This window comes from Boleophthalmus pectinirostris, unplaced genomic scaffold (assembly GCF_026225935.1).
Source record: "Boleophthalmus pectinirostris isolate CB_2022bp ecotype Guang Dong unplaced genomic scaffold, ASM2622593v1 HiC_scaffold_14, whole genome shotgun sequence".
In the NCBI taxonomy this organism is placed as follows: domain Eukaryota; kingdom Metazoa; phylum Chordata; class Actinopteri; order Gobiiformes; family Gobiidae; genus Boleophthalmus; species Boleophthalmus pectinirostris.
In genome coordinates, this window is record NW_026571047.1 from 14,578,840 (window position 1) to 14,606,789 (window position 27,950).

The 27,950-nt window shown below is 38.3% G+C and overlaps 1 protein-coding gene across 1 annotated transcript in view; it reads left to right on the forward strand.

Moving 5' to 3' along the window:
* The window catches only part of LOC110171006 (protocadherin-15-like), a 290,940-nt gene that overhangs the window by 57,098 nt on the left and 205,892 nt on the right, over window positions 1–27,950 (forward strand). The window contains exons 3-4 of the mRNA XM_055150550.1: window positions 23,859–23,873; window positions 25,388–25,453. Of these exons, the coding sequence (XP_055006525.1) occupies window positions 23,859–23,873; window positions 25,388–25,453 (81 nt within the window). The remainder of the gene's footprint in view (window positions 1–23,858; window positions 23,874–25,387; window positions 25,454–27,950) is intronic.

Genomic DNA, 27,950 nt, shown 5'->3' on the forward strand with positions numbered 1-27,950 from the left:
TACATTCAATCTATTTTTTTCTTTCTTTTTAATTAGTGCCCTTGTAAATCTTAATTTGAAACAGCACTACTTTTCTATCCAAAATGATGCCATTCCTCCTCAGCTTACTTTCTTACAAATTGCTTTAATTTGATCCATCAGGTAATATTGTCATCTTTCAAAAAGTAATTAGAGGATGCGGAGCTTGTTTACTTGACAGATCTGGAGGTGATAAGTAAAAAATGTTCGTCTCGGATCGTCTTTTAATAGCTCGTAGTCTCCTTTACACTGATTATAAATGCATGAAGATGTGGTGTAGGCGGTGCAGTACTCGTACGGCTAATTCAATGTGACTTGATCTGAGGTGTGAGCGGGACATATCAGTAAACGGGAAAAGAGTTACTTCAGTTGCAGTGCAGTGAGACCACAGGTGGACTACATAAGTATACAAGTTACCTTTGAAAATAGTACAAGTAGCATGAGCACTAGCAGTAAGTACAAGTACAAGTTGAGAGTATGTATGTATTAAAAGACATTATGCAAACTTTAGCTTTAAATCATGTTAGATTGTTGTTCCCTCATCAACACTTCTGACTTGTTTCGTGAAGCCATTAATTCTAAAATGTCTTCTGTGAGCTCTCTCAAAATACCCTATTTGGATTTTGCCCAAAAAAAAAAAAAAAAAAAATCTTGTACAATTTTTGTGTCTATAAATCATTATTGGACTTGTTCTACAATTCTTTTCTCAATGATGGCCTATTACTGTAGCATTCACTTTACGTAATTGCATGCAAGTATGTTCCATTCTCTTGAACATTTTGACAAGATTGGACTTGATTGAAAGTTGATTTGCTGATTGATTTTTGTGTGGTTTTGTGTGGTTATGTATGTTTTGAGTGTGGGGAGAGAGTGGAGTATGGGACCTTTCTTTTGTTGTTGTTATGTAACATTTCCAAATTGGAATTGAAATTCCATCCAAGTTGTCCAAGCCCTTTGGTGACCTCCTTTATGGATTTACAGGTGTTTCATTTCCTGAAATCATTATCAATTTTGTTATGTCCTTAGCAAATTTCTAAACAAGAAAAAATAAAATAAAATACAAAAGCAGTGCTAAATCCAGACTCAAAAGCATGGTCAATATTCACACCACATTACCTTCAAAATGGTGTGATTTGAAAGAGATTAGTGACTGATGTGGTGCAGAATCTTTTCAAAAAGTGTGCCATTTCTCACAAAAGGTTGCAAAGTATTGGTTTACGTAACAGCATTTATTATGTTACACATTTTATTTTAAAAGTAATTATTTATAGTAATAGTAGTTGCAAAAGTAGCATAGGATCATATAGTATTACTTTGAACTGAGAAAAAGAAGCTGAATTCAATTTGATGTCCTGCAATTTCTCTCACTAACACATGCGAATTCATATCCCTGTGTACTTCAACAGTGGAGGCATGATGGCTTGCCAAAGGGTACAACAACAGTCAATTGTAGCAGTCTCCCATCCAAATACTAACAAGACCCAATGCTATACTTCTATTTTTACAATGACTGTAAACATCTTGTAATTTCTGCTAGAATCTCGACCTCTTTTCATAATGATTGCATATGAATTGGCTGATTGTAATAATTAAATAATTTATTTTCAGTGGGCATAAAAGTCTTTTCTAAAGCACAACTTAATTGCTCAAGGACGCTTAAGCTTAATGCTACTGTTTTCAGAGAACTTATCTTGATTAAAGTATAAGCATGCCCTTGACACAGCAACTTCTCACCTCTTCATCTCAATAAGTACAACTGGCAATAATACATAAACTAATATCTGTATTTAATCTTATCTACTTCAAAAGTTATTCTCAGTCCTTGTTAACCACTTAGCGTTAATGGGCAATTGTGTATAAATATTTGCTTAGCACAGTTGTTGCTGCACATTCTCACAATAGTTTAAGATCTGTGTACAAAGTTCATATGAAGTTTGGGGAGGATTGTATTTTTATAATTGTTTTACCTTCAGGAGCACATAAATACAGCTGGCAGTGTAAGGGTCATTGAAAAGATGTCCACACACATTTAGCTCAAGTCCACATGGGTTCTGATGCACAATGCTGATTTTGCAGTAGAAGGTAGCGATGGAATTATTCAATATAGCATCATCACACAGAGCGGAATATTGTTTTAATGGAGTGTGTTGGCTGGAGAGTTCATTTAACTTTTTACTCATACTTTGGATGCTCAGTATCTCATAACTTCTACTACTACTACTTAATTGTTGTCATGTGACTTGCTGCGTTTACTGATGTGCAGAGAAGTCATTTCTTAAAGGTGCACTGTGTAATTTTTCTGGTGGAGGGTCTGTCACCTGCTTTCCCTTGTTCCTTGCTGGCTGTAATGTTCCACAGGGCCAGTTTACATTTCACGTCTGTAGAGAGGCAAACCCACTCACAGTAAGAATGAAAGTTTTTAGGTCAATAAAAATTCATGTTATGTAAGATGGATATGTATAACGCCTTAATGTGGACATGTCAAACTCAGGCCCGGGGGCCAAATTTGGCTCGCAATATGATCTTGCAGGCCAAATAATAATAATTATATCAAATATATATTAGAGCTGTCCCGCTGGCTACAGATAGGCTATAGAGACATTATTTATTTAAAAAAATGTTTATTATTTTATATTATGTTTGTTCTGGATTCAGTGTTTAAGCAAAACTATTATTAAATATTTATTTTAAAAAGAAAAGGTTTAATATTACATATCTTGAAAGAAGAGAAAACATGCAGATGTTGTTGAAATTTTTCAACAAATATTTAGTTTGGCCCACAACTTAGTCCCAGTTTTTAATTTTGGTCCTCTGTGAATTTGAGTTTACCACCCCTGCCTTAACGGAACATTCCAGAGAAAGCAATAACATCTCTATGAAGGACCCTCTACCAGAAAAGTTACATAGTGTACCTTTAATTCATCTGCAGCCTTTATATCAAACCTTGGAATTGTACAGCTCCCGGGCCACGGGTGACTGACCGGCCAGTTTAAGCTCATTTGGATTTACAAAATAAACATATTTTATCATTTTACCTAATGTGTGAACTAAAGCTGAATTGCTTTTATTTTAGAGATTTTTTTTAAAGGCATTTTTTGTGAGGCAACCTCTCTTTGTCATTGCTTAGTCATAAAATAAACTCTTACCAGTCTTACCGCTCGTCAAAAACAATGGTTTTTAATGTTTTTTATAAACAAATACAATTAATATCTGCAGAAGTGAGTTAAGCATTTTGGCCCAGCCATCCACAATCTTTTCTGTTTCTCATGTGGCTCCTCAGAAAAAAATAATTGCCCACCTCTGTCTTATATAGAAGGCCTTGTCATTTTTTCCCATGTAGTTCAGCAAAATTTGTCCTTTCCCAAATACTGAAAAAAATGTATAAGCAGGTCTTGTACTGTTTGCATCTTATTCTAAAGCATGTATTGTCCTCTAATCAGGAAGTGCACATTAGCATGCTAGTTGTTGTTAGCTGTACTGTCTGTGGCGGCAAACCTCCGCTCCAGACTCTGAAAGACGTCTGTAATGACACTGAAAGAGGACAGGAATTTTTAGGATTTTTGATGGGAAGCTATGTATTGTACTGAACTTTTGTTGAGGTCATTTAAGCTTTTTACTTTATTACATATTTTGTCTTGTCCTTATTTTCTCTGTCAAAGATTCAATAATGTCTGTTCAGTTTCTGTGAGATCATTAGATATATGTGGAATTTGCACATATATTAGTAATGGTTTAGCAATAATTTCCAATGTCATTTTAATATTTATTACCCTGAGTCTTTATTGTAAGTCTGTCCTCAGTTAGACCTTCTCCTCTCACTCTGTTTTTGCTCATTTTTACATTTCTCTTTCTTGCCTTTCTTTCTCATCAGCATCTGTCCTCTTCTCTCCTCAGTAACACTATGTTATTTCACAGGATCCGTCTAACTCTGTCCCTCCCTGTGCTGTTAGAACTTCTTCATTGCTCGTCTCCGTCTGTTCCTTTATATTTAAGTTCAAGATAACCTTTTGTGACACGACAAATGCGTCAACATATAAGGTCACATAGTTGAAGTCCTTTCACACATTCTTAAAGGTGCGCTATGTAACTTTTTGGTTGGGGGATTTAGTCAGTTGCCAGTACTGTTTCTTGGGAACAAACTCATGGAAGGTTTCAAATGGATAGAAATTTCAAACTTGAGATCAGATTGGTTTGCAAATGGTTTTCAATCTGGCAGTTTCTAGGACAGAAGTGCAAATCTAAGCCAGAACTGGTGATACCAAGAGATATTTTGGAATTCAAATTTTTTGATAGAAGATTTTTCTGCTTGTGCCACACTTGTTTTCAGTTGAGAAATACAGTACCAACTTAGCAATCATATATACATACTGTACCTTATGGTTGTCAAAAAAAACAAAAAAACGACTTTTTTTTCACCATGGAGATGTTATTTTGCCTGGTATAGATTTTCCATAAAATCACATTCACACATAAAGGACCTAATATTATGCTATTTTCTGATCTATGTTATAATGTTGTTGTTGTCGTCCTTGTCGTCCTTGTCGTCGTCATTGTCGTCATTGTCGTCATTGTCGTCATTGTCGTCATTTTTAAACTCCATAAACCTTCACTAGAATCATTAATTTCAGAACTGGAAATGCCAATCTCTGAATTAAACGTGAAAGATGTCTGTTAACTTGAAAACTGCTGCTTCGTGATGTCACAAAGTTGAACAGAACATTTTGAGCTGAGGACATGTAGGCAATAATGCATTAATAATTCAAACATGTGTGAATGAAACAAAAAAAACACAACTCTGGTTATGTTTTTGTTATGACTGAATGCTCTCATGAGTCAATTGTGTGTAATATAGGATCTAGTTTAAACCAGACATCAGTCGACTCCACTAAACCAAGTATTTGAATAATTGAAAGCTACTTAACTTTAGAGCATACTATACTGTGGAACACTGCAGGCGATGCAGTAACAAAGTCATGAGACCAACACCAGAAAACTTGTAGTGGACCTTTAGAGAAACTTATTATTTTGAATTAAATTTGTCATTCTATTGTCAAAAATGTGCTTTCAACTTTTTCTTAATGTTAAAATCAAATCTGAAATTGGCTGCTCTCTGATGCCACTCTTTTTGCAATGGGTGATCACCTGACAATCCTCAAGTATCATACATCAGACCAGCTCAATGACAAACTGTTGACTCCTTACACCCAACCAGAAACCCCCGTGCACCCTCGGGATACATCAATCTAACACAAGGTCACTACTGTGCCATTGGCTTTTCCCCTTACCCCTACCACGTACCCATCCATCGCTTCTTTGAGTCTCCTTACAATCATCTCCCCCCTCTCTTTCTCTCTCTCTCTCCGTTCTGTCCTCCACGGATGAATAGTTGCAGGGGGGAGAGGATGGATAGATGAGAGGGTGATGGATGTGGAGAAGTGGGGGTGGGAGGGGTGGGACTTAGAGGGATGGGACCCCGGGGACAGGCGTGGAGATGCGTGGAGAGGCTCTAGACCTGCTGATGGAAGCTTAAAAAGGACACGACATAGGAGAACGTAGAACCATCCATCTTAACGTTAAAACATGCCATGATTTTCAATACCAGACAGTTGGTATGCACGTTGGATTTGTCTTTGGAGGACATGGCGGGATCATGGATCTCTATTTCCATGATATACTGTAGGGCTGTATGAAAACTTGGTAGATGTTTTGAGATGTATTTATTTCTGGCTTCAATATGTTTATCACTGCAAACCAACTTCAGTTTGATTAATGGCACTTTTGTAAATGATCCCAGACCAGATAGAAGTCACTTGCCGAGTTCAGTCTATTCATATGGTAAGGCTATTAATCATCAAATATGAATGTTGTTTATGTAATGAATATCTGCAAACCCGCTCCCCCTAATAACTTTATTTTTAGATATTTGCAATGAGATTTCTTCTATTCATACTTGTCATTAAAGGTCCTATATTACACAAAATTGACTCTTATGAGCTTTAAGCCATGTTAGAATGTTGTTACCTCATCAAAAACTTTTTTTTTTCATTCACACCAATCCATCAATTTTCTTCCACTTATCTGGGGATGGGTCGCTGGGGCAGCAGTGCAAACAGGGACTCCCAGACTTCTTTCACCCCAGACACTTCCTCCAGGACCCCAATACTTTCTCAGGCCAGCCAGGAGACATAGTACCTCCAGCGTGTCCTAGGTCTTCCCCGGGGCCTCCTTCCGGTGGGACATGCTCGAGCCACCTAAGCTGGCTCCTCGCGACGTGGAAGAGCAGCGGCTGTACTCCGAGCTCCTCTCGTGTGACTGAGCTCCTCATCCTAACTCTAATGGAGCACCCAGCCACTCTGCAGAGGAAACTAATTTCAGTCACTTGTGTTCTCGATCTTGTCTTTTCAGTCATTACCCAAAGTCCATGACCATAGGTGAAGGTAGGAAAATAGATTGAGTGGTGAATCAATAGCTTTGCCTTTCGACTCCTCGGCTCCTTCTTCACCACAATGACCCGATACACCGACCACATTACTGCAGACGCTGCACCGATCCGCCTGTCAAGCTCACGCTCAGTCCTCCCCTCACTCGTGAAGAAGACCTCAAGATACTTGAACTCCTCCACTTGAGTTTCATTCACATGTTTGAGTAATCCTGCATTATTACTCTGTCTACAGCTCCAAAATTCTCAGTTCCACCTTGACGTGATGTCATGAAGTCGTAGTTTTGAAGTTAACAGCTACTTTACCTTTAGTTCAGTAGAGATAGGTAATTCCATTGCTGAAATTATCCAAATGATTTTAGTGAAGGTGTATGTTTATAGTTTAAAAACACAGCAGAGCACTTCCTGTATTACAACAAGATATCAGAAGGTGGAACGGAGTGTTTTCTGTTTGAGACAAGAACTCTAATAACCCTGAGTATGAAGGGTTTGTGTGTTAAACATGTGTGAATGTAACAAAACACAACTCCAGGTATGTTTGTGATGAGAAAACAACATAACATAGATCAGAAAATAGCCTAATATAGGACCTTTAAGATATCCACACTGACATTTCTCAGAGGACAATGATCTTGCGTTCCCATTCATTTTTATAGGAAATGTCAGATATAAATATATTTTATAGTTTCAAAAATGTGAAAAACAGAACTAGCAGTGGTGAGATGTTAATCCTCACTTACCTAATGCATTTTAAGCATCCTAATTATTCACCACAATGAGTTTTTAAGTGCTTTTCACAACTTTCAAGCCCAGAGAGAAGTTTTACCATAATGATATAGCAAAGAAACATATGCACGCTAACAGCAGACTTCCTGATTCTCAGATAATAAGAGACTCAAAGGCCACAGAGGTTGCATTTAGACTTATAGGAGCTGCTTTTACAACACATCTGTCAAACTACATTTGACTGGCGTTTGGTCACGGCTTCAATAATCATAAAAAATCCTACTACAATTTGATCTTCAACTATCATAGAATTACTGTCACATAAAAAGAGGGCACGCCGTACAAACTTCTTGTCGTGAGAATTATAGTCTTTTGATGTCTGTGTACATTTTTCTATTATAAAGTACTGAATTGCTAGGCTCCCTCTTCTAACATTTTCATTAGCAAGCGTTCATAATGTGCTTTTAATAAGTAATTATCACAAAAGGCTCTTTGCACAATAATTAATTTGCATCAAAAGGCCCAATATGTAATTAACTTAGCAGTCTGTGGAGCATTATAATGGTGACGCCCCCGCACTGTATGCCTGCCATGTTATCAAACTATGACACATATGTACTGTTAGCATCGGGTCACTTTGAAGTCATCGCATGTTAATCATAATTAAATCTGTTCATCGGCAATCCAAAACAGAAATTCTGCATGTGTTTGAGTAAAAACTTGCTGGCACATGGGCCTATCCTCCACTCACTTTCCAGTCACATTATCCTCTTCCTCCTCTCATCTCAGCAGACGTCTTCATCACCAAATGTTTACTTGGAATCTTTCGACCAAGAGCGCACTATCAAAATTTGGGAGCTGTCAGTCAAGTCGAGAAAAATATAGTAGTCTCTCCAAAGCACTTTACGTCAAGGACCAAATGTATACTATTTTTATTATATTTTTTGGCTCTTAATACTTTGCAGCTCATACATTCCCTGGGGTGTGATGCTAACTGTAAGCACTGCTCTGTCTGAGGCTTTGTTAGACTTTAATCTGAGCTAACACAGTCTGATCAGAAAGTGTTGACTTAGTTGAAGCTACAACAGAAGAGCTGATTTGTGTTGTTAATAACATTACAGTCAAGGTAGTTTTTCAGTTAGTCACGCCTCTTAAACAGGACCGTGACAGAAAAGCATTGATCGCAGGCTCCTGAATCTGTGTATCATTTGTTCATCCATTTTTCAAAATAAAACCAAAATAAGAAAACAAAGAAACAACTATTTTCTCCATTATTTGTCTCCAAAACCAAAATGAAAAAACAGATAATGATTCATTGTTTTTTTTGTTTTTTGTTTTTTTCAGTTTTTGATTTTGTGTTTAAATGAATAATGGAAAAACAGATAACCTCTGTTTCCTGTTCCCTTGACTTAAACTGTAATGCTGGACTTTTGCTCCACATACGAATTGATCCCAGGACTAAACCAGAACGGACCAAAAGTGTTGGGACGGGCCCAGAGGTGCGCCTGTGTAGACTGTTGGGTGATCAGGACTGAGACCAGGACTGAGACCGGTTCAGTCCTGGTTCAGTCTGTATGCGTTTAAGTCAAGGAAATGGGAAACGGGCCGTTATCAGGTTTTTCCATTATTCATTTAAACACAAAATCGAAAATTGAAAAAAACTTATAATTTTTCAATTTTTTCATTTTGTTTTTGGAGACAGATAATAAAGAAAATTGTTTTGTTTTTGTTTGTTTTTTCATTTTTTACATTTTTGGTTTTATTTTGAAAAACTAATGAACAAATGATACAAACATTCTCCTGAAAATGAGTTTGAATCCATTTTATTAGTATTATTTTTTTTTTTTTACTTTTAGCAATGTTTTTGCTAATGTGTGCATTGTGTCACCATGGTAACATTCCACCCTAGAGATACATGTAGAACACCCCCAGCTTGATATCATTGCAAAGTAAGTAATCAATAGGATATTGATTAGAAACCAGAAGTTTACTATTACTACAAATTAAGGTGGGCATTAGGGATGTAACGATATCCAAATCTCTTGATTTGGTATTTTCATGATATGCATCTCACGGTACAGTATTTATTACGATATTTTGTGGAGGCTAACAGAAATTGCCTTGACAAAGATTTAAAATTGCTTAGAACAGTTATTTCTTCATATAGTTTGCACTGAAATGGAGCAAAGGATCATGGTCTATGTAGTTCCGTCAGTTTTTTTATTTTTTTTTTAAGCTATTACTACACCATAACTATTCCTTTAAGCAAAGAGACTTGTAATTCGATATATTGTGATGGTCCACAATATTATTGTGAGACATTTGACAACACAATATCATATTTCGGTTATTGTTACATCCCTAGTGGGTATTAAACATATGCCAATTACTAACTACTACAACAAATTCTGAAATAGAAAGCTTAAAGTTGCACTATGTAACTTTTCTAGTTGAGTGTCTGCTGTCTGCTTGTCCCCATGGAGATGTTTTGTTTTGCAATTGTTCCACAGTATGGCACTAACCTAATCTAACCCCAAAGAGACACAATAAGAATTAAATTTTAACACATTTCATTTAACAAATGCAAGATAGATAAGTTTAATTCAATACTGTGAAACTTTCCAAACAAAGTAATAACATCTCCATGATGACAATCAGTTGGCAGATCCTCTACCAGACAAATTACATCATTCAAAACCTGTAAAATAGACTGATCCGCCCGCCAGCTTTGAGGGATGGTGAATATTTCCTTATGGGGACAATAAAGGAGAACTGATTAGTATACTGAACATGCTACTGACATCCTGATAAACTTTCAATTTTCTCATTCAAATTTTATGCTCCTATATTTCACTTTCCCAACACTATTCGGTTCTTCTTATTCCTAATCTCCACTCGAGGCAACGTAACCAAGCGAAAACTCCACAGATGGTAACAGGCAGAAAGAATTCAAGTACGACGCATCCCCCAATGAGCACAAATTCCTCACAATATGGCGAGGTAACAATTGATTAAAACTCTTCAAAAAACTTCTGTGATCTGCTAATGACTAGGTATTAATCCCGAAATTTAAAAAGTTTGCATAATTAAACATCTTTTTCACCCCAAATTTCAGCATTATAGCAGTTACTTTGTTGTAATCTGTGGTCAATTACATGCCTCTTTTTGGTGCTTGTGAAATGGCTTCCTAGCGCTAAGCCAATTTGAAAAATCATCAGGCAAAATGACTCAATTATTTCAGTGGATAGAGGCCAGTTTGGGATCAGAATGCCTTGAAATATCTGGCAAACCGACGGGCTGTAATGTATGCCAATCATGTCAAGTTTGAGATGCCAAGGATATATACTGAGCTCCTTGCGATGTTTGATTTTCTACAAGCTTCATAGTGGAAGTATTTGCTGATGTATTCTGCTATATGTCCTCCGGGCTTTTTGCCAACTGCTTACTGGAATTATTTTAGGGGGGAAAAAGTCGAGATAAGCCAAAAGTAAATATGCAACAGCGGTGACAGTCCGCACTGAACTGAAGCTGATAAGTTTTTGAAAAATGCAAAAGCGCTTCATAATATAAACATTAGAAACTATTAAAGGCACGCTCGGATTTGTCATCTTTATGTTATTAGAAAAAGTGAAATGGGAATGAGGGGGCTGTAGTTTTGCTCTTTTCTGAAACACAGATGTAAATTTCGGTGTCTTTTCATCAAGTAGCTCTGGATGATTTGTGCCTGGGGGGTTTACGAGGATGTGGGTTGAGTCAAAGAAGTTTGTCATGTACACAGTCAAAACACAGGGCAAAGCTAGTTGAATCTTTCACTTTTCCATCAACTGATCTGAACAACTTAAAATCTTCAAATTCCCATGTAATTTCTGGGACAGGCTCTCACTATCTGCTCCCACACATCTGTTTTATACAAGTTTCTTCCATTCCCACTACTTGGAATGTAGCTCTGATAAGTGTTTCAACAACCATTTGCAAAACACTTATCATATTACACTAGTTTCTGATCTATTTTATAAAGTTTTTTCCTAATCTCAAACATACCTTGTGTTGTGCTGAGTTGTGTTTTGAGTTTTTCCTCTCCAACTGAAAACCCTATGTTCCAACTTGTGATGTCATGTGGTAATACATACCGGAGTCCTGCACTGGGTCAGGTACCCGCAGGTACCCGACAGATACGGGCAAATAGTTGCTGAAACGGGCGGGTTTTAACGTTCTGGAATTTTACGGGCGGGCAGTGATTACACACGGACGGGTCAGGACCACACCGGGACTACACCAGGACTACACCAGGACCACACCAGGACTACACCAGGACCACACCAGGACAACTACACCAGGACTAATGTTGAGAGAGAGAACCCCGAGTCCACGGAGCAGGGTACCCACAAAGCGTAATCTGGCGACGGCTGCTATGTCGGTCCTTTCGCCTGCGGTCACCTGACAACCTACACCCGCACACCTCCAAGTGAGTCCTGGTTCAGTCCTGGTTTAGTCCTGGTTTAGTCCTGGTTCAGTCCTGGTTTAGTCCTGGCTTAAGGGCCGTTCACACCAAGGCGTCAAAGCGTCCAGTTTCTATGTAAAGTCTATGTGGACACGCGACTAGAGCGTCCTGCGTTTTTGCGGCGCATCTTCGGTGTCAGCGCTGCGCAAATCTGGCGTCGACACGGCGCGTCTTGAGCGTTTTGGTGTCAGCAGTCTAGACGCGCGTCCAAGGCGTCAGCATCAAGAAGTTGAAAATGCTGAACTTTTCGCATCAGACGCGTCGCGTCAACCAATCAGGGATGAGTATCCAGTGACACAGCGACGTTATTATCAGGAAGCAAGACCCGAGAACCAGAGCGAGAACCACAAACATGAGCGGAGCATAAATATATACACCACAATCACCGAGCCGATCACGAGGACTACAGCAGGACCGGAACAGGACTAAACCAGGACCGGACCAGGACTAAACAAGGACTAGACCGGGACTAAACAAGGACTAGACTGGGAGTAGACCGAGACTAGACCGGGACCAAACTGGGACCAAACCAGGACTAGACCGGGACTAAACAAGGACTAGACACTGAATAGACCGGGACTAAACCACGACTAGACCGTGATTAGACCAGGACTAAACCGGTATTAGACCAGGACTAGACCGGGACTGATCCAGTGTCATTAGCGGAGTATAAATATATATATTTATACGCCCCAGTCGTCGACCCGATCTCCTCCGCTGATGTTTTATGTCATAAAAACACTCTATCAGTCTTGTCTGACATTGTTTCGGGAAAAGACCGGGACCGGGCTCTTGTTTCCAGGGCAATGGACGCGCGTCAAGTATTTTTGTCCCGTTCGTCCACGGCGTCAAAGACGCGCATCAGGGTCGTCTAAATTCAAATGCAAAGGCGTCCAAATAGAGGCGTCAAGGCGTTTTTTGACGCTTTGGTGTGAACGGCCCTTTAGTCCTGGTTTAGTCCTGGTTTAGTCCTGGTTTAGTTCTCTTGGTTCAGTCCTGGAATCAGTCATAGGTTAGTCCTGGGTTAGTCCTGGTCTATCCGTGGTTTGTTTTTTCTGCTCAGTAAATAATGCCTGTGATGACAGTCGAGTCACGTCTGTGAATTCGTATGTTTTTGAGGAGGTAACAACATATTAACATGGCTCAAAATTGCTTCAAAATTTGCAGAGTCAATTTGCAGAGTCATTTTTGCATAATTTAGGATCTTTAAATATACCTTGTGTCTCTAGTTTTTTGTTCTCTTGGAAACTTGCCATTTTTAAACCAAAGTACAGATTCATTATTGAGGGAAATGATGTCACCTGGATTAAACAAACCTGCACACTCTTCTTGCATTAGCTGCCATGGGGGAATCCCTTGTAAACAGCAGTCTGAATACATGCGCTCTAGCTGCGAACACCAGCGTGCTTGGTCATGAGAACAGACTGACTCACGGCGCAGCATGTATTTTTAATGGAAACTGGACTCCGTCTGAGTGGAGTATCACACCTCCTCTCCATGTGCGGCTCTTAACCTGGTGTGAATGTGTCAGGCTTGTATCATCCGTGGCCAGGCGCCGTCACTTACTGGAAACTGTGGGTCCCTTTGTCGTGGAGACGGTTGCTATGGAGGGAGGCTACAGGGGCTAATCATCGTGCTTGGCTAATGGTGTGGTGGTTGTTTCTAAAGGTCCTATATTACACAAAATGGACTCTTATGAGCTTTAAGCTATGTTACAATGTTGTTATCTCATCAAAACATATCCAGAATTGTGTTTTGTTTCATTCGCACATGTCTGAGTAATCCTCCATTATTAATCTCTAATATCTCCAAAACTGAAATTGCTCTATTCCACCTTGTGATGTCATGAAGCTTTAGTTTTTAAACAGCTACCTTTTGCCTTTTGTGACATATCCCTCTGAATGAAGACTGACACTTGAACTGACTATTTTTAGATTTAATGGCAATAAATCCTCCAATATGCCGTAAGAGCTAAAAGGAATACAAAATACAGTGTGTAAAGACGCATTCACGAAACTCAACGCAAGTTTGATTAATATTTACATTCATCTTGACAGCATCAATCAACAATGATAAAAAACTAGAGACACAAAATTATTCAAAAGAAATATTTACATCAATAACATACCTTTGTGCCTCTTCAGAGGGAAAGCGAAACAAAGACATAGAAAAATACCAAAAAATGTGTACACATTTGCTTCATATAACGTTTTTCCCTTCTCGTTGTCAAAGTAATTAGACGAAGATAAACCCTTCAAAATAAAAGCACTAAACATAAATGCATAAGTTAATGGTTAACAACAGAAAATGGTGCAATATAAAAATAATAATAAAAAGTCACAAGAGATTTTAACAAAGACAAATTATATTTATTTACACTTTTAGTTCGGAAGAGATTGGCAATTCCAGGGCTGAAATCATCTAAATCAATAGTCCCCGACCTTTTTTGTGCCATGGGAGGAGGCGCAGCGCATGATCTGGCGGCATGGTTAAGTCAAGGCTAAATCCTGTTTTAGTCCTGTTTTTAGACCTGTCTTAGACCTGTTTTAGTTCTGGTTTAGTTCTGGTTTAGTGGCGCAGCCCATGCAACATACATGGGTTCGTGCTTTCGCGGCCCGGTACCAGTCCCTGGCCCAGCAGTTGGGGACCCCTGATCGAAATGATTCTAGTGAAGGTGTGTGAAGTTTTCTGTTTGAGAGAAGAACTTAGCCTAAATATGCAAGGTTTGTGTGTTGAACATGTATGAAAACACAACTCCAGGTGTGTTTTTAATGAGGAAACCACACTATAACATAGATCAGAAAATAGCTTAATATAGGCCTTTTAATCAGGAGTGAGCAGTTAATGTGTGTGTTTTTTTTTTTTTTTTGACATACCTGCAAAATAGGAGGCAAAGACCATACCTGGCCACATATTTTTCTCTTGACCTGTGCTTTATACTATAGCTTGTGTTATTCCATGCTGTCTTGTAATTATATGGGCTGTATTTGTTTTGACCTTGTGAGAGTTATTTGTGTGTTACTCAATAAGATGAGTTAATGCAATGGCCAATGTCATCTGGAATGCTCAGTAATTGGTTTGATTCAGGGAGATTATTCAGTTCCATTGAGAAATATCACAGTCTGATGCACATGAACAAATGCTCACAGCGCTGAGAATATATTTGAGGAATGTACACACTCCGCTTTTGTAACACACATTTAAATGCGTTTTTCCTCTCAAACATTTTAAATAAGTGCTTTATAAGTGTCAGTCAGGCTCAAGCTATATTAAAGTTTCTTTATTTACTTTTATCTAGTAGTGCACTATAAGTTTCCTGGTGAAAGGTCCGTCATCTGCTTGTCTGATGACAAGATGCTACTGTCTGGCATGTTACACAGTATGGCATTAGACTAGGGAGCATAAAGGACCTTAAACTAATTTAGGTTTTCAGGAACACAATTAAACCAAAGTACATAGCCAATTTGACAGAACTGCAGAAGGGTACGATTAGCCTTTATAGCCCCCATAGGGAAAATGTGTCAGTGCTGCGCCTGGAGACCCATCTCCTCGGGACTACCTTAATACAGGAAATGCTTCACTGTGTTTTTAAACTCTTTACACCTTCACTTGAATCATTTAAGTGATTTCAGCCCTGAAATTGGCAATCTCTTCTGAACAAAAGGTAAAAGGTAACTTTTAAAAGGCAGCCAAACCTCCTTGTCAAAGCCAGATCTTGTCAGATCTCCGAAGCTAAGCAGGGCTGGGCCTGGTTAGTACTTGGATTGGGCGACTGCTGGGAAAATCAGGTACCACAGTGGTAAAAATATTGTTGTGTCCTTAGACAAGACACTTCATCCACATCACCTAGTATGAAAGTGGTGATGACTATTAAAAATTGCTACTTAAACCTGTGAATGAAACAAAACACAACTCCAGGTATATTTTTGAAGAGTTTACAGCATTATAACATGGCTAAAAGTTCACAAGAGTCAATTTTCTAATAGTATAAAAACATTAACTAAAGAATTTTACTTATTGTTCATGTTCTGTGTAAATGGGGGAAACCGGACAGAGGAACATTCAAACACAGAAAGGCTCCTTCTCTCCTGTGATGTTAAAATTGTAACCACTCAGCCACCGTGTCATTTTGAAGAACTTTGAAAAGACTACTTCATTCCCAGATTAAAATCTCACCACAGCTGATCAGTCTAAAATAACACCACCTACTCTACTTCCTCCTTGATATTGTCTGTTTAAGGGCACAGTCTTTTCCCCTTAACACTACGTCCTCTGCAGCCTTCATCTGCCTGCTCCTCGCACTGACAGAGAACCGGCATTATCTGGATTTACTCATCCTCTCATGTGCAAATGCGTTCCCTGTGATTGTTTTGTCTCAGAAAATTTAACAAAACCAGGTGTATATTTCTGCACGCAGTGAGTTCTTCGAGCGGATGAGAGCGGACAGATGCAGACACGAAATGCTTGAGGAAAACTTTGAAGAGGAATGAGGAGAGGGTCCAAGTGGAGTGCAGGACATGTTGGAGATGTTTGATTTACCGACAAGTGGGCTCAGAAATAATTAAATATGCCGAAGTGTGGAGATGTCGTGTACTTGTGGTGTATATAGGAAGCTGTGGCGGGCATTTTGAGAGGTCTGCATGTCTTGGTAAAGAGGCTGTGGTCTATATAGCGACTGAAGTTCATTTAAGGTGAAATTGTGTTTTATTTCATCAAGATTGAGATTCAGACATTTGTAATAGTCAATGATATGCTTGGTGCTTTTTAATCAAGAGGTCTATAGTCAATCTGAGCAGAGTCAGACTCAGGGACAAAAAGTCTTTTTATGTGTAAATGCTGAAGATACTCGGTGATGATAACATAGTTTCTCATGGATTGATCGTTTGCTGTCAATATGCAAGGCGGGTCACGTGTCTTGCCCAAGGACACAACAAAACATCTGGTCAGAACATCAATAGCTAAAATGCAGCAGTATCACCCAAAAACTTGCTAAGTACAGTCATTTAGCTTATTGCCTGTAGCTACAGAATTTAATTTAATCCTAATTTGCTTGCATGCCCTTAACAATTGCATTCACCTTGTAATAATTAACTAAATTTAAAGACTTAAGAGATTTTAATATTCACTTTGTTTTACTTTTAAAGGTGCACTGTGTAACTTTTTTAACTCTAATGTTCCACACATGATGACATTAAACAGCTCTACCTTACATTTATTCAATTACAGATGGTTTTATAGCTGAAAAACACCTAGAAAAACAGGCATTCTGACTGTGAGCAGGGTTGCCTCTCCGCAGATCTGACCTGTAACTCAGTCTGGTTTGGTCTCCATGAAAATAGAAAGGTTTACTGTGAAACATTCCAGATGAAGATGAAGCAATACACACTGCACCTTTAACTCCATGCCCAAGTCTCACCTTTCATGGCGTAATAATTTAAAATCTGCCAGAATACATCAAAACCACGCTGTTTACCGCTTCATCCCCTTTAATTTGGACCATGCGGGGTTCAAACACATGCTGGCAGGTAGAGAGGGGAGTCGGAGGAGCAAGCAGACAGGAGCGGACAGGAGCAGACAGGAGCGGACCGGCCCGTGGCAGGCGCACTCGAATGCCCCGCAGAGAACAAATGGCTGTTTAGTAATAGATGACGGGCTTCAGCTTACACTCAAGGATAGAGAGTCAGTGGAGCAGAGGCTATGCACTTGTCATCTGCTGCGTATACACTCACACAGAGCAGCTGCTCCAACTATAAGTAACTACTGACTATGAACTGTGGCCAGGTTCCTCAATACACTGCTGTGATGCAAGTGGATCTGAAATTGCCTATGCCGTAATTGCTGCCATGTTTTCTGTGATGTAAATTGTTCATTAGTGTCCCAAAGGGCATGTTATAAAACAGTCATTGCGAATTATGCAAAGAAGCTCAGCAGTAGTATAATGCAATGCTGCTTTTATGGGATGGTAAAGATGCACTTTTTTGTTTGTTTGTCTCCATGGAGATATTGCCTAAAATGTTCCACAGTATGGTATTAAACTTACCTATCATCATAGAGACAATCAGGAAATACAGCCAAGTTACAATTGAGATCTATGATGTTCAGTGTTGGGGAGTAACGGATTACTTGTGAGTTACATAATCAGAGTACAAATTATGAGTAACTGTATTCAGTTACAGTTACTGTTTCAATGAGAGGTAATTAGATTACATTTACTTTGTTGAAATAAATGGATTACACGGCGGTATTTTCCTGTTTTCACATTTGGGGCTATATCCCTTTTGTTTGTTTTTTTGTTTTTGTTTTTTGTCTCCGTAATTCCACTCATTGCCAGACACTAAACCAGGTCTAAAACCAGGTCTAAAACCAGGTCTAAACCAGGTCTAAACCAGGACTAAACCAGAACTAAACCAGGACTAAAGCAGGACTAAAGCAGGACTAAAACCAGGTCTAAACCAGGACTAAACCAGGACTAAATCAGGACTAAACCAGGACTAAACCAAGATTAAACCAGGTCTAAAACAGGATTTAACAGGACTAAACCATGCTGCGCGGACCGTGTCTCCTCCTCTTCTATCAATAATATTTTTAAAGACTGCCTTTTCATTTTCTTTTAGCAAACAAAACATCTTATGTGAAGATTTACAAGTTACACAGTTACACAGTGTGCCTTTAATATTAATGAATTATTTATTTGTTGAAAAGTTGTGTATGAGGCCTAACATAATTACCAGTAGAGGGCGTTTTAACTAGATTTTGTTCAGGGAAGAAGAAGAAGAAGCAGCAGTAGTTTGTTGCTTGCTAAAAACATGAGCAGTTAAACTTGCTAAAGTGTGCAGTGGAGGTAATTTGTTGGAGAAGAATAATGGATTTTAAAATCATAGAAGAGCCTTGTGTTTTTCATCGTGCAGACAGAGAGCAGAGAGAGAGAGAGAGAGAAAGAAACCAGACAGGCTTATTGATGAAACAAAACACAGCTCTGGTCCAGGTAAGTTTTTGATGAGGATTCAGCTGTAAAACATGGTTAAAAGCACAAGTAAGTACATTTTGGTGTAGTGTAACTTTTGTGAGGAATAACAAGCTGTTTTCTTTTGACATCACCAGGCAAGGATACAGGTTACATCTGTGTAGAGGCAACTTCCAAAATGTAAGAATGCATTTTTTTACCATATCTTTTGGGGAATGTGCAATCAAAGCTGCACATAGGCTTAGGGAGTGCAATTATTAATACGAGAAAACGCGATGACGTCACATCAGCCACACTGGTAGGGAAAAAGCATCCATATCAACAAGTCAGCATCAACATCGTCAAGTTACCGGCGTACAGCATCAACAATCGTCATACAACAGTACAACTTCAACATCGTCAATAGTTATCTGTGAGTTTTAACTTTTCAAAGTAACGTTTTTGATCCTCAACGTTCAGTGACTTAGAGTAAGATGATGAAGTCATGCCAAAACAATTATAAATGCAAAACCTACTTCAAAATAAGAGGAGTTATCTCATGACAGACATACACAACACAACTGTCAACACAAACGAGCGGGACGACTGACTTTTTGCCTACCAGCCACTGCGCATGTACAGAAAATCCAGATGTAAACAAAAACAATGTTTTCTCGTATAGAATGCAAGATTGTGAAGGGCTTGCCTGTAAAGAGTGAAGTAAAGAGGTCCTGTTGGTGTATCACTCGTGGTCATACTTGGTCTCTTATTTATTTCTGTTCTATGGTGAATGTTGATCTTGTGATCCCCTGTCCCAAGATAAATTTCTCCAATGGGAGACATTAAAGGATTATCTTATTTTATAATTGACTTGCAAGATAGATAACTTTAATGCCATACTGTGCAACTATTTCTGGTAAAGCATTAACAGCTCCTTGGAGACAAACAGGTCGTGGACTCCCAACAGAAAAATGATATTGTGCACCTTTAACTCAGTCTTATTTTAGATCCTGTCATATTTGAGAAAGTGTTGCATGATGAATCAGAACACTGGTGAAAAACAAAGATACAGGCTGCCTGCAAACAAGTACAGCTGACATATCCGTTTGGGGTTTTAAAGTCTTTTTGTCTGTACTTTTGGCACAGTTTGCACCCTTTGAGTACCTATATGTCAGTACAGTGAGTTCTTAGACAGAGTTTGCCGTATTTCATAGGGGATTACATATGCTAAAAACTGAAGTGAATTAAAGCTATAGATTCTACATTACTATGCATTTCCAAAGGCATTAAAGTGGCTGTACCCATTTTATTTCCTTGCTCCAATATAAATACGTAGTAAAATCTCTGGGGTCAAAATTAGTTCGCTGTGTCATGCCCAATTATACAGTGTTAAAGTTTTATTGTCCGGGAATCAGGAAGTGTGCTGTTTGAATGCTTGTTGTTGTTAGCCTGGCACTGACGGCAAAACTGATCTCTGCTTAGAAATATACTGTATTTTTTGGACTATAAGTTATTCCAGCCAAAAATGCCAATAATGAAGAAGATAAAATAAGATATAAGTCGCACTTTTTGGGGGAAATTTATTTTATAAAATCAGAGACCAGGAACCGACATTTCATCTTGAAATGCGAGTTATAGTCATAACAATAGAATAGAGAACAACAGGCTGAACAGGCGTCTGGTATGTTAATGTAACATTTTAACAGTTCTTCAGATAACTATAGCATAAACAACAGAACAGAACAAGTTTACCAAACTCTTGATCTCACCCCAAATCACTAAATCCATTGAATTCTTCATCCTCGGTGTCACTTCTGACCAGCTCCGATCTTCGACAGTAAACAGAGCGCCGCTTCCTCTTCTGCGTAGCTGTCGTCTCACTCAGAATCAGCTTCAGTTAGAATTATTCCGGCCTTTCTGAATTCCAACAGGATGGTTTCGGTTGTCACTATAGTCCAGGCTTTATCGATCCATCCAATGACTTCCAGGAAAGTTGCATGGTGCACTCGCCTGGTTGCCGTGAAGCTGTGTTCTTCATCCATGCTTTCCGCTAGTCCCTCACAAGTTTCTCACTCACTCCACTTTCCGCTGCTCGATTACTTTTTTCTGCTGAATATTTCACTACTTGCAGCAGGACAGTGGCTTTTTCTACAGGAGGCATGCACAGTAGAATTAAGTGACAGTGGTACAGGAGTAGTAGGAGTAGCAGATACTGACACACAAGCTTAGAGCCTCTCACGGCTGTCACTCTGAACATTTTAATATATCAGTAACACCGGAGTATAAGTTGCAAGACCATCCAAACCATGAAAAAAGTGCGACTTATAGTCTGAAAAATACGGTAATGAAAATGCCTGGAATCTATTAGGAAAGTGAGGAATTACTTTGGACCCTGCAAACTGTGAACTAAAATATAGTTTTTAACACATTAATCAGTGCCTTTAACTTTCAAGATTTTTGCACTTTGAACTTTGATGGTAGTTCCTTGATATTTTAGCTCCTTAATCTTTATATCTTGTTTATTTCATTGTGTCAATATGTTGCCTGTAATGATAGTGTCACATGGAGCTTTTTACACATGCTTTTTCAATGTGGTTTTTCACTACAAATGGTAAAAAGCCTGACCTAACCTACGACTCTTCTCCATCAAATGCCAAGTGAGTTATTCTTCATCCTTGTGCACATTGTTCAAGAAAATTTGCTTATGAAAATAATTTGAAACTCAGCACTTTTTTTTGGCAGGAAAAGCAATCTCTGCGTTCTTCCCACCATAATGGGATAAGATACTTCAGAGACCCCGATAGTCGTTTGATCTATATTTGCCGATGTTTAAGAATTCGTCTCCCACTGCACATTCCTGGAAACAATAGCTGTGGATGGAGAGAGGATGTATGATGTCATGGGGCTGTAATACTTAATCAGAGGAGAGAGAGCGAGGGAGAGGGAGCTGTGGAGATACCGTATGTGATCAGTGTTCCATGAGGCTGGTTTTCTAGGTGAGCAAATATGTGTTCTCAAACTCTACTGGGACCTTCCTGAATATTCTCTGGAGAGGTAGTGATGTTATGCATGATTATATCTGTATAGACAGCACATATGGAGAGATATGTGGAGCAAGCAATTTTTTGGAGTTTGAGCAGATTAATTGAAGTAGCCAATCAAAATGCAAGACGTGCTAAATTAGGTCAAGAGAGCGTACATACAGTGGTTCCCAATGTGTGGTATGTATAAACAAGGCAAGACTACCAAAGACTCAGGGGTGTGCAAAAATACTGACTGTATAAGTGGACATAGTTAACCCTCAAGCCGTCGCATTCTAAATAGGAAATGAGCAAGGGGACGTTTCCGTCTCCATCTTGCCCTCTCTCTGTAACTGCTGTAGTCAGGCTTTAAAATGGTCTTAAAATGTTCGTATTAACCCACACTACATAATCCTGGTGTTTCTATTTAGCTATTTTGTACGTAAATAAATTCCAATTCCTAATATAGACCTGGCTCCAAATTCTCCCTTATAATCGTTAATAAAATGAGCTTCATTTGACTGGAGCTGAACGCTATCACACTCGCTTAGTCCACTTCTTATAAACTGCGATTGTGATACTAAAATTTGTGATACAGTATCGTTGTTGTGGGCGGCTGTGTCGATATATTGCCAACAGTATTATTTTGGTATCTTTTTAGCTTTTTTATTTTTTTATTTTTTTTATAACCGCACTACCATTTAGTTGTGTGTTTAGTGGAAGGAAACTTTTTTATTCAATACACTTGATATATTCACTGTTTTGATGATTAAGTTTGATGTATTTCATATTATTGTTGCTAAAATCTATTTGGTTCTTAAAAAACTGTAATATTTCACAGGATTTCATATGCAACAGATGGATTGTATCAGCATATTGTGATAAGATCATACTGTGAGCCATATGTCGAGTATCAAAATCGTGAGGGACCCTGTGATTCTCAGCCCTATTATGCAAAGAAAAAAAAATCCATCTTTTTTATTTGAGGGATGTGACTTAGTTGTATCTTCAAGGCTAGCGAAATGTTCTGAATGTAATGCGTTTTCTTCATTATAATATCAACTATTGGTATACAACTGATCATCCAAAGTCTCGGGGGGGCCGTTACTATAAAATGTGAAGGAACCTCTGGCCTACAGTAATTTGGAAAAGCGCATAGATCATCTGAAACTGTTTTCATTGTCTCTTGCAGATTGCACAAAATGAATTCTGCTCACCTCTTGTTCAAAAAACATTCCAGCCTGGGGGAGATAAAAATATTCAAATGAATGATGATTTTAATATAATTTGGTTGGTAATAAAAAGTTTGGTGCATGGAATTTGGCAGGAAGTGGTCTCAATTGTAAGAGCGTGTGCTGAATGCTGAGAGATTGAGGAAGAAGATTTGACTGAAGATTAGATATGATGGAATGAGTCGAGAGAAAGACAGCATGCCATTACTCTTTGTATTGAATGGCTTTAGTGTTAAATGTCCTATATTATGTAAAATTGTGAGCTTTAAGCCATGTTAGAATGTTGTTGCCTCCTGAAAAACATACCTGGAGTTGTGTTTTGTTTGAATAATCCTTTATATTAAGCTATCTGCATCTCCAAAGCTCAAAATGCTCTGTTCTACCTTGTGATATCATGAAGAGATTGGAAATTCCAGGGCTGAAATGATCAGAAATGATTCTAGTGAAGGCGCTTGGAGTCTAAAAACACAGCAGAGCACTTCCTGTATTACCACAAGGTATAACAGATGAGAATTTGACCTAAATATGCCAGATTTGTGTGTTAAACATGTGTGAATGAAACAAAACACAACTCCATGTATGCTTTTGATGAGGAAACAACATAGATCAGAAAATAGCGCAATATAAACCCTTTAAGAAAATAATAATAATGATACGTCATATGGGAGAAGTATATAGGTTGTAAGACATGACAGTTGGTTTAAAAAAAAATACTAAATGCATGACAAATCACAATGTCTTTATTCCTTTTTTTCACAAAACGTAAAAAATGTCTCTCGAATTTAGTAACATATTGCTTTATAACTGTGTTCCCAGCTTCCACACTGTCCCTATGTTTGCTGCCTGATCTTGTTCTGAAAGTGCCATTCACGATTTTTCTTTTTTCTTTTTTTTTCTCTCCTCTGCTCTTCCCCGTGGCTGCTGCCTTCCTTATCTCCTCCTCCTCTTCCCGATGGAACGTGCTTGTCTGTTACTGCAGATTGGCAATATGAGGGTAAGACCTGCCTAGACGTAGACAAAATCAGCACTTTCAAGTAGAAAGTAAACATCAGAATTATGTTATTTTCTGTGACAATATTTATAGAAGAACAAGATATACGTAGTTTCAAATATTGGTATCAGTAATATCGAAAGGTTTTGGTCTGATATTGAAAAATTTGCAGATATTTGACACCAATAGATTAAGTCTGTGTGTGCCCGTGCGTCATTTTCAGTGCATCAGATTTGTTGTTTTGAACAGACTAATGAATGGAAATGGAAATAGAAGAGTAATTATGCTAAAATTATGGGTATGGGTTTGTACAATCCTGCAACAAATTATTGTACGTCCCAGATAATTACGTTTTGCCATTTTTTTATTTTTTTATTTTCCAAAAGTGACAGGTTATGAAATTTACTATACTCTAAATTAACATAAAATGGTAAGAATTGCTTGCGACTTTTTTTTTTCATTCACACATATTTAAGCCACACACCCTGCACATTTTGGCTGAGTTCTTCTCAAACAAAGACACTCTGTTCCACCTTGTGATGGATGTCATGTGGTAATACAGGAAGTGCTCCACACCTTCACTAGAAGCATTTGGATGATTTCAGACCTGGAATAGCCCCTTTATTGCTATGTTTACACTGAAACAAATCACCGTATCACCGTATCACCGTATCACCGTATCACCGTATCGGAAACGATTTGCATCCATACACGTCATTTCTGTGTCCACAAGCCTTACCTATCCACACAGCTTGGCGCATATTTGTTTACATTTTACAGAAATGAAATTTAAAACTGCATGGCTAATTTGCATGCATCTGAGCGCTCAAAAAAATGCTCACTATTGTGCGCTGATGTGGTTTAGCTTCTGTCGGACTAAAGGACACGACTCAGTGGATTATATGTGTTCTTTCTGTGGCAGAGGGGTGTTCTGCTAACGTTGAGTCTGTTCTGTGCTTCTATCGCGTTGGAGATGGTTCATGTTAAATTTTTCAGAGATTATACATCTGCAGGTCATACGCATAGACCGTATATATGAATGGACATATATTCTAGCCTCTTAGTGTTTTTGCGGTGAATTACCTTGTGGCGCATAGACCTACATCAGCATATCAACGTTTCCAGGTGTTCACACAGTGCCGGATCAGATCCGTACTCCATCTCTGGAGCCGTTTTCCATCGGATTAGTGTCAACAAACACTGCATCTGCAACGAAAACGACTCTAATATGTACTAGTGTGGATGGGGGCTAAAGATAAAAGGTAGCTGTTGAAATCTACCTCTACCTGACAATAATAATAATAATAATAATAATAATAATAATAATCCTATAACCAATAATATACGATTACTCAAACATGTGTGAATGAAACAAAACACAACTCAAAGTAGCAACATTCTAACATGACTTGAAACTGAAATGTTGAATTTTTTCTTAATATGGGACTTTTAATAGTAGTACTCCAACATTTTTTAATAGCACTGACTAATTCTGTGTTGTTTCCTTTCTTTTTCAGAATGCAAACTTGCCCGATCCGGCCCTCCAGCTACTATTGTTGCCATAGACGAGGAGAGTCCCAATGGTGAGTCTTTTATTTGCTTTTGTGGAGTGCTCTCGACCAGTGAAGACTTTAGTTTCTCGGATAAGCATCACCTAATGCCACTAGTCTAAACAAAGACGATCTTGACCTTTGGAACACTTTGGGATTTGCATGTAACCTAGCCTCATTATTATGCATTAGCTATGGGCCAGTCGTGTCAGGGCTGAGTCAGAGGGCGGCTCTCTGTAAATGTGGTCAGGCACATGGAGGGTTTGTTTATGGCAGTTGCTAAGATCCTCATCAGTGAACTTTGATCCCATTGTAGGGCATTTCTTATTGTTTTAATAGTCTGTGTAGTTTTGTAGACATACAACATTAGCATTTAATAGTCACTGTGTTTGCAAGAAATGTTATTATGTTAAGACGTGTGGAAATCTCAAAGGACAAAGTTAAATGTGGAGTATAATGGATTGGCAGATAGGGTCAAGGTAGAGACACAAAATCCATCTTAAAGAGGGGACATTTGCACGTCTAGGGGGTATTAATTGCTAACGCAGCATATTTAGATCACCATGTTATCTTTTATTGTTTTGAAAATGCTATATTCACCAAAAACGATATATTAATGTTGCTCCCTGCGCGAATCACTCCCTCTTCAGAGCGCTATAACAATACTATAAGTGTGCATCGCTCTAATGAAACTATCGCATCAGGATTGTGAAGTTTTGCTGTATTTTGTAATGAGAGTTCCAATAGTGCCTGGAGGAGATCCCTAGATTATTCAAATATGCATGAACAACACAACAAAACCACTTCAGACATGTTTTTGATGAGGGAACAACATTTTAACATGGTGGAAATCTCAAAAAAGCAGATTTTGCACAACTCCCCGTCTTTAAATATATAGCTTTGCTCATTTCATCACATTTAGGGACATGAATTACTTCTAGTTAGAGCACAATGTACTTTTTAATGAGGTAGAAAAAAAAGTACCTTAATGCGAATATTAGAAAAGAAATTTTGTTTTATACTTTGCCATCTCTGTTAAACATCTGGTTGGTAAAATGAGGCACTCTAGTATAATTTCCTTATAACTCACAGAATTTATTACCTAAAATGTCAACAAAAGGGCATAAACAAAGAAAATAAAACCCTACGTGGAAATACTATAGCCTCGGCCTTGTCTGGGAATAAAATGGCCATTCACATAAACTTCAGGGTGAGTCATTTGCATAGAAAACAACCAATTGAAAGCTTCTTCTTATCCACCTTGGAGGGGTCTCTAGACACAACAAAAATAAAAGTGTCTGAGTATATTTTGCCCAGCGCTGATAGTCCTTCAGCGTTCATGTCTCTAGAGTTGGACCAAACAGTTTAAACTCTTCTCTAGGAGCTAATTAGAGGCTTCTGAGACGCGTGAGAGGACTGAGGCTATATGCAAACACGCAGTCCCACTGAGGAGTGTGTGGATATATAAGACACATGTAAGTGAGCTTAATACTGTGTTTGAATAGATGAGACCAGGTTACATGTGTGTAAACGTGTGCTTTAAGAGGGGCTAAATTGATTTTATACTAAATATATATTTTTTTAGCTTTCTACCATGTTATAACATTCATTTTATAACATGTTCCTTCATCAAAAACATCTACAACATCTGAAGAAGTTTCAGATGTCATCTCTACATGTTTCTGTAATTCAGCGATTCAAACCCTCCTTACTGTCAGCTGTTGAATATTCAGCCCACATGCTGATTGTGTGTCATAGCGCTTTGTAGGGGAAGTGACTTAGCGTGGAGAGCAAAGGGAAGGGAGATTCAGAGCATCTAAAAGGAAAGTGAAGCTTATAAACCTGATAATATGTTGTTTTCCCAGAATATAGAATTTTCAGATCAATTAAAGATAAAATGTTGATCTAAATATGTTATGTGTTAGCAGTTAATACCCCATAGAAGTAAAATGTAAGTTCTAACAGTATTTTGTTATCTGTGCTCAGTTGTTGTGGATCCTAAAAATATTGAAGTTGAATAATGGTTTGCAGCCATCCAAAGTTATTCCTCACTTACCTCATCTATTCTGAGACTCCTAATTGTTCACTGTGATAAGTTTAGCACTTTTCACAACTTTAAGAGACTAGAGCGGAGTTTTGTTGCCACGGTAATGTAAGTGAATGAAAATAGCATTCTAACACATACTTTATCAGATAATATAATGCATAGACGCAGACAGCACACAGCGGACATTAGGACTGGGTATCATTAAGAAGTTGCTGATACGATACATAGGCTGCGATACGATATGTATCTAGATACAGTGAGCTTTCAATTCGATACTATATATTTCAAAACGATTCGTTACGATTCAATAAAAAATAAAGACTAAAACATGGCTGTCATACTAAAAGTCTTTGTTAAATCACTTCTTGTGTAAAGTCCTTTTTAATCATCAAAACAGTGAATATGTCAAATGTGTTACATAAACGAGTTTCTTTTCTCTGAACAAGCAACACAACTGTAGCGCTGTAACAAAATAATTTTGTA